The sequence below is a fragment of the Sinocyclocheilus grahami genome, unplaced genomic scaffold (assembly GCF_001515645.1).
Source record: "Sinocyclocheilus grahami isolate Dianchi unplaced genomic scaffold, SAMN03320097.WGS_v1.1 scaffold913.1, whole genome shotgun sequence".
Lineage (NCBI taxonomy): Eukaryota > Metazoa > Chordata > Actinopteri > Cypriniformes > Cyprinidae > Sinocyclocheilus > Sinocyclocheilus grahami.
This window is the reverse complement of record NW_015506092.1, coordinates 64,745-73,054: the sequence shown is the minus strand read 5'-3', so window position 1 is coordinate 73,054 and position 8,310 is coordinate 64,745. Positions and strand designations below refer to the sequence as shown.

Here is an 8,310-nt window from a genome sequence, read left to right as displayed (position 1 = left end):
CGTTAACGAGTAGCAAATGATTAAGTAGCTGCATTGGTTACTTTTATGCCACTGATAAAGCTTTTATATGTAGTTTGGGGTAACAAAGCGGTTTTTATAGGTTTGACTGAAATAATAATGCAATAACTGACACTTTAAATCAATGTTTCAAGAAACAACAACAACATTTTTTAATAAAAAACAGATAAAGACAAAAAAGTAGCCATTGATAATATCTAAACAATATGTAGTAGTATAGTATATAGTATCCAACTCAAAATGTAATAAAATGAATTTATGTGTGATTTATGTGTAAATTATGTGCAATGTCTTAGCCACTATAGGGCTATACGGGCATCTAGTGGCAACACAATGATATTACAGATACTAAACTGTGCAAAATGTTTATCTTAACAGTCAATTTACAAATAATGCATTCAGATTTGTGGAGCTCAATGCACTGAATCTCCACAAAGTAGTGACGTTACTATGACAACCAATTTGAATGTGACAAGCAACTAGTGTCTGAAAAGTATTACCGCATTGACCCGAATATAAGACAATGTTTTTTTCTTGGAAATACAGGTGCATCTCAATAAATTAGAATGTCATGGAAAAGTTCATTTATTTCAGTAATTCAACTCCAATTGTGAAACTCGTGTATTAAATAAATTCAATGCACACAGATTGAAGTAGTTAAAATTTAAATAGGAAAAATATGCAATATGAAAAGACTTTTTCCAAAAGGTACATCTGGAAAAAGGGGGGTCGTCTTATATTCAGGCCAATACGGTATATATATATGCAATAGGGTTTTCGCCTAGGGCGTCAAATTGGCTAGAAACGGCCCTGCATGTAGATAATGAAAAAGATGCACTGGGATCAGTATTTTTAGACATACTAAACTCCATTGGGGTTAGACAACATGTGTCAGGATCTACTCATTGTCGTAATCATACTCTAGATTTAATACTGTCACATGGAATAGATGTTGATGGTGTTGAAATTCTGTAGATGCAGAGTGATGATATCTCAGATCATAATCTAATCTTGTGTATACTCCATATAGCTAAAGCTGCAAATTCAACTCCTTGTTACAAGTTTGGTAGAACCACTCATTGTCGTAATCATACTCTAGATTTAATACTGTCACATGGAATAGATGTTGATGGTGTTGAAATGCAGAGTGATGATATCTCAGATCATAATCTAATCTTGTGTATACTCCATATAGCTAAAGCTGCAAATTCAACTCCTTGTTACAAGTTTGGTAGAACCATCATTTCTACCACAATTGACTGCTTTGTAAATAATCTTCCTGACTTGTCTCAATTCCTCAGCATATCCATTAGCTCAGAAAAACTTGATGTTGTAACAGAAACTATGGACTCTCTCTTTTCTAGCACTTTAGATACGGTTGCTCCTTTACGCTTAAATAAGATTAAGATAAACAGTCTGACACCGTGGTATAACGAGCACACTCGCACCCTGAAAAATGGAGTGCAGCTGGAAGAAAACAAAACTAGATGTGTTTCGTATTGCCTGGAGGGAAAGTACTTCTTACAGAAAAGAAGGAGTACTGAAAAAATATACTCAAGTAAAAGTATTGCTTCCACGGCTCCTTTTGCAAGCAGTGTTTGTTTGTACTTCGGGTTGGAGAACGTGAGCATTGTTGTCCCGCACCAAAATCTGAATAATACCTCTAAAGCGAGGTGGTCTGCGAGCGAACTGAAGTGAGTAACCTCATTCTATGGTTTTTAGAACCCAACTTGACACATATTCAGGCACCGGCTTGGGAGGCTGGAGCAGATGGAGCCTTCTGGTGACTTGAACCAGCTGCCGCACAGTCAAATTCAGGCAAAGGTAGCGCTCCAGAACCACCAAATTGGCCATGGCCTTGCTAATTGCCTGTGCAGTGGCCTTAGTAGCATGCAGAGCCAGGTCAGTCGCTGTGCACAGCTCCTTAAAGGCACCAGGACTTGGGACGAACTCGTCCATGGTGCGGAGAAATTTGGCCTGGAACACTTGAAGCACATCGTGTGAAGAGCTGAGCCAGCCTGGCCAGCCACTGAATAACCCCTGTTTGCTAGGGTTGAGTTAGTTCTGCAGAGCTTAGATGGATGTGCTGCATGGGTTTTCAACCCCAGGGCTGATGGAGGGCACAGATGCATAGCAACTGCCTCTTCCAGAGGGGGGAGCTTGCTATAACCTCTTTCTTCAGTGCCGTCAACAGTGGTGAGAGCGGTGGAAGTAGAGGGATTAAGACGTGCCGAGTAGGGGGCAGTTCTGGTGAGTTTCTTGTGAACTGCTGGCAGGAACGGAGCGGGCCGTTGGTGGGAGGAATGTTGATGGTGTCCCTTCAGGTACCACTCGTAAAGGAGGCCATGGGTGGGATCTTCCGGAGCCGACCAAGCCAGGCCGAGATCCTCAACTCGGAAATTTGCTCTTAGATGATGGCCGCAGGGGAAGGCTTCTGGCTTCTTCTGCTGCTAGTGGCTCCTTCTATGCCGGCGAGCAGCAGGCTGACCTGAGATTCTTCCTTCTTCCTTCTTCTGCTTCTTGCTTGCAGAGTCATTGAGGAGATGATCTTCATCGCAAAAGGAGAAAAATTCTGATGAAACTTATATAGAGGTCGGCTCCTCCCCTTTTGGCGAGTTGAAGCACAGTTGGTTCGTGCAGCTACACGAACGTGAACAAATCAGGCTTCAGTATCAGAATAAATAGGTGTTTCTCCGTAAGCGTGTCAACACAACGGGAGAGACCGTTCAAAAGGGAAATATGTCTCTAGACTCTCTAGACATTTATTGTTCCACTGACCTATGTCTTATGTCCTATGAACGTCAATTCTGTGACTCTGTGAATTTTACTTTCAGGCTTCTGCTTTCAAAAACTGAAACTTTACAAAAATAAATAAAAAATGTGCCCATGAAATAAAAACTCAACTGTAACTGTAACTTGGAAAACTATATTTAAAATGACAGTAGGCTAATGCTGTCACGTTCATGTCACATATGGTATCACATGATGACACAGAAGGGGCCTCAACCACACTTGTGAGACAGCATCTGTCTATCTGACAGTACTACTGATCATTTTATTTTGCAACAGTAACTGGCTGACTATATTAAAGAGACAAACAAAGAGTGTTCATAACATTTTTATTTTTTAATTTACAAATGAGCATGGCAATCAAACAGTACATCCATTATAAAGAGGTGTTTCTGTCATTGCATCCATTTAAGGCTGACAAACCATTACACCACAAACACTTTTTGAGTACAAAAAAATATTCCTAATATTCCTTTCATGCACTTTATAAAATTCTATTTAAAGTACAATTTATGAAGGAAAAAAGTATAATGCATTTCAGAAAACCTGATCTTTACTTTGTTTGTTGTACATCATACTATATATTTAAAACATTCACATAATCTCTGTAAATTAAAAACATTTTGCTTACTGTCCACATACAGACCAGCTGCCTTGACAACAACAACAAAAAAAGATATAAAACCTATAAAAAGAGTGTATTGGGCTGTAAGCGATTTTGGCTATTTTGCTAACTTCAACCACACACCTCTCGCCAAACCAGCAGCCTAACATTCTGCAATAGCGTGTGTTTGCTTAATAGCAAGTCAAATGAATTCATCACCCTCAAGTCTTTATGACATTATAGTATCTCAGATGGCTTGGGTTCATCCTTCAATAGAAGTCTATGGAGTTTCTTCATTTGCGTTATCATCCGCCTGGTAAAAATAGCAAGTTTGATCACCTTGAAAAGGTTTCATTCATGTCCATAATGCAGAACGGTCTTAGAGGTGGTGATAATGAAGTTGTGCAACTGTGGTCTAGCTCCTTTATAGCCTGTTTAGCTTTTTTAAAATTCATTTAGGCTTCAAAAAAAGCCCCTACAACAAAGTGTTGTTCTAGTTCAACCAAGCAAGGGAAGGTGCACTAAATGACTTAAAGTTCGCATACATTGATGTCCATTGTTTAGCTCACAGGAAGCTGGAAGTGGCTTCTAAGGTCAAAGAAGAAGACCTACTAGATCTGGAGAAGGAGAACCGCTCCAACACTCTTCTTTGGAGCATCTGCAGAAATCTTCTTCTGAACTTCTCTCCCACAAAGGCGTACAGCACCGGGTTCACGCAGCAGTGCAGAAGGCCAAGGTTTTGAGTTGCGAACATGGCGACGTCCACCGTCGTCCGTGTGAAACAGCTGAATTGAACCACTTTGGCCCTCAGGAGGGTGTCAATAATCGTCGAAACGTGAAAGGGTGTCCAGCACAGAAGAAAGGCCACAACCACAGCTACAATGACCTTCATGGCTCTCTGTTTCTGGAAACCGCGTGTACGCAAGAGCCGCTCCACTGTCATGCTGTAGCAGACCAACATGACCACCAGAGGAAAGAGGAACCCGAGCAGATGCCTCATGATACGTGTGGCCAGTCGCCACTCGTCGGCGTGATTCGTCTCAAAGCGTTCTGCACAAATGGTCTGCTGGGAAACTGGCTCGTAATACGCCTCGTTGTAGAACGACGGCAAGGAGAGCACCAATCCCAAGACCCACACCAATGCGCAGGCGACTCTGCTGCACAATATCCTCTGAGTCTTTTGGGACTCCGTAGCTCTGACGATGACCATGTAGCGATCCACGCTGATGCACACCAGGAACAAAATGCTGGTGTAGAAGTTCATTTCCTTCACCAGGCAAACCAACTTGCACGCAGCATCACTGAACACCCAACCATGGATCACGGAAAACGCAGAAAATGGCAGAATCAGAGCCATTAACGTGTCGGCCAGCATCAGGTTGAATAAGTAGACATCTGAGGCGGAAAGCAATTGTCTGTGCGAGATGATGACCCAGCCTACGATCAGATTCCCAGGAATAGCCATCAGAAAGATGATTACAAATAAGACACAGAATGCAATGTTGACGGCATCCACCATGGTGACGGAGGAGCAAAGCAACGTCTTCTCATCCACGACAAATTCAGTCAAGTTCAGGAGATCTGTGTAGTTGAACTCTTCACTGTAGAATTTACTGAAGTCATTGATATTCAGAGAACTGTTTGGATCTGTTAGAAAAGGACAAATAGAAAATATTAAAGCAATCTGTGGTAAAATATTAAAAAAATTATTTATTATTAAATAATTTAAATAATTCTTCCAGCAAGTGATATAGTTTAGTAGTTCAACTATAGGATGTTTAGGGTTGAGAAGTTTACAGTATAAAAATAGAAATGTTATATAAAATATATATATATAAATCATTAACTTTTTTCTTTGTCTTTTTTTTTTTTATTCACAATAAAAGTTACTTTTTTATTATTTCAAGGGGTCCTATTATGCTCTTTTACAAAGTCTTGATTTTGTTTTGGGGGTGTACTAGAACAGGCTCTCATACTAGGTTGTTCGAAAAACACATTATTTTTCACATATTTTACATTATTACAACACCTCTCTCCCCAGTCTGGCATGAACGGCTCGAATAGGTCCTGTATCAAATGAAGGCCCATCTTCTGAAATACGAAATGTGCTGTGCTTGGTCAGCTGGGCCAGTGTGTGCTGTGATTGGTTAGCTGGGCCAGTGTGTGCTGTGATTGAATCACAAATTCCGGAAAATATGCGTTGTAGTCCAAACGAGTCGTTCGTTGTAGTTTTTGAAAAGTGATTTCTGTTAAATAAAATATCTCCTTTTGAAGTGGACTTTGAGCTTTGTAACTTTGCAGATCTTTTTTTATGCTCAAACAGCAACATTACAGACTAACTAAAGTTGAAAACGTGAAAAAGCATAATAGGACCCCTTTAAAAACTATAGGAGAGATGATTGTGGCGCTAAAATGGTAAGTGGAATAATTTAACGACCACGTTTAATTTCGACATGGCTATTGTTTGAAAGAGTAAGTTTAAGTCAATTAACGGAATAAATACAAAAATGGATGGATATCTGTATTATTATTATTTTTGATCTTGTTTTGGAAGGAAGAGGAAATGGAAGAGATGTTTTGGAAGTTTAAGTATGACCCTCAAGAGAGAGCACAGCTATTTAAACATTATCCCCCCATTTCACAGACAAGGCTTAAGGCTAGTCCCAGACTAAAATGCATGTTCGAGCTGTCATAACTGAAAATACCTTGTACTTACATATCTTAAAATATGTCAGTGCCATTGTCTTGTCTGAAGATGCACACCAGTAAAGTTTTTAAGGCATTTTTATTAAAGCTATTTAAATATCCTAATTTAAGTAGGCCTATAGTCCTGGCTTAAGCTAAACCATGTCTGTGATATGTTCAAACATGGAAGTTATGCAAGAACAGAACGATTTCCTTATTCACATCAGGCATGTACATACATTTAACGACATGATGTGAACGAAGCATATGACCTTGAGTATTTGACAACAGCATTTTCTAACTGACTTGATAATGTTTTTGTCGATCTGTTTCTTCCTCTGTTAGGATGCAGCTGACAAGACAGACTCCAGTAAGAATCCTCAGCGTTGATCAAGAAAGTCCACATCTAATGGATGAACTGACCAATCTCAGGCCTTCTACGTCCATTTTCTCCCCAGACTGATTTATGCCCTGCACCTGGACTACCCTAAGTATATGAAAAGCACTTTATATTTTATTCAGCAGGTAATGCTCAGCCTCGGACAAAGTGAGCTGGCACCCAACATTCATTACTGCCAATATTGTGAACTCAAGAGTGGAAAAAAACATATAGTTTTGGTACCGTTTGTTGTGATTCTGAGATCAACTGTTTATGTGTAACTAGTTTTTTCATGTTTTATGGAGAAATGTTCTCAGGATATTAAAAAAATCATGTTTTGTTGTGTTCTTGTTTTCAGATTAACATTTGGAATTGAATTAGAATAAAATAAAATTGTATGAATGTTCCTTTATTTATTTATTTTTGCTTTTTTTCTTAATTTTCTAAAGACTGATATAGTGTTAACTTGAAAATGAATGCAATGAACTTAAATATACTAGGTGTAATTACTGCAAATTGATAAAACATTTTAAGTGAAATAAACTGAAATTTTTAAGTTCACAATACTTATTTTTTTTGTAGAGCTATCAGTTTCTTACGTTATTTAAGCAAATTCAACTTATCCAGGTTTACAGTGCATTATTAAAATCAGATTTCAAATTGTGGACTTCTAATTAAATGATCAAATTAAGATACTGGACTTACCAGACATCGTAACTTCTTTTTTGGTGTGGTGCCGTATGTGAGAATAATCCACAGGATGAAATGTCAGAGTTGTGTTCTGAAGGCTCCTTTATATCCTTCGAAGAGATGTTGATATCCCGTTAAGTCCTAAAGGTTACTTCAAGTGTTCAATCTCAACTAAGATGCTCTAATTTTTCTATTTATTTCTCAAAAACTGTTTCTTAGGAAGCATTTTTCCCTTTCACAGGAGACGAGCTGATACTCACATCTATGTTTCTGATTCCTGAAGGAGATGCAGAAGATGAGGATGTTGCTTTTATGTGGCTACAAGAAAGCAGAAGATTAGAGATGTTTGTTGGGGAAATTTGAAACAACCTAATGGTCACAAGATCCTCACTCGTGTTCAGTCTAAGACATCAACATGATCAAAACACCAAGAGTGAAACTAAGAATCATGTGGCCTAAAATCCTCCTCCTATATTTATGATATAAAGTCATGAGGCCATTTAATAGGAATTCTGGAACCCATTCCAAAATATATATGAATACTTTTGGTACATTTAGTGAGATTTTTTTTTAAACGACATTCTTACAATGGTTAAATGAATGTATATATAAATCTAAATAATACAAATCTAAATAATAATATAATAATAAATATAACAAAATAAATGAAGAAAATATATACAAAAACATTAGGCTAACAAAACAAGCTAACTTGTTTATTTAAGAGTAAATATAAATAAGAAATCAATATAAATTAATAAATTCATTATTTACAAATTGTTATATTTTATTTACATTTTTGAATTTTAAATTAATGATGGGAATTTTATTTATTTATTTATTTTTTGATACATGAGGTTTATAGTTCTATCCGAAGAAAGAACTTTGAACTTCATGTAGAAAAACCTGCCATACAGAAGTGATTTTTCAACATCGGAGGAAATATGTGTCACTGATGCGAGGCCACACATCATTCCATCATCATCATTTCCCAACCAGGCGCCGAGTGCTGCCAATCACAACACACACTGGCCCAGCTAACCAATCACTACACACACTGGCCCAGCTGACCAATCACTACACACAATGGCCCAGCTAACCAATCACTACACACACTGGCCCAGCTGACCAATCACAACACACA

The 8,310-nt window shown here is 38.2% G+C and overlaps 1 protein-coding gene across 1 annotated transcript; it reads right to left on the bottom strand.

Annotated features, from left to right (window-relative positions):
* Window positions 1-3,263: 3,263 nt before the first annotated feature.
* LOC107564147 (C-X-C chemokine receptor type 1-like) lies at window positions 3,264-7,423 on the bottom strand. The gene is made up of 2 exons (XM_016249156.1): window positions 7,182-7,423; window positions 3,264-5,059 (listed from the first exon to the last, which is right to left on the bottom strand). The coding sequence occupies exons 1-2, from the start codon at window positions 7,186-7,188 to the stop codon at window positions 3,978-3,980; spliced, it is 1,089 nt and encodes a 362-aa protein (XP_016104642.1). The 5' UTR covers window positions 7,189-7,423; the 3' UTR covers window positions 3,264-3,977.
* Between the last annotated feature and the right edge of the window lie 887 nt (window positions 7,424-8,310).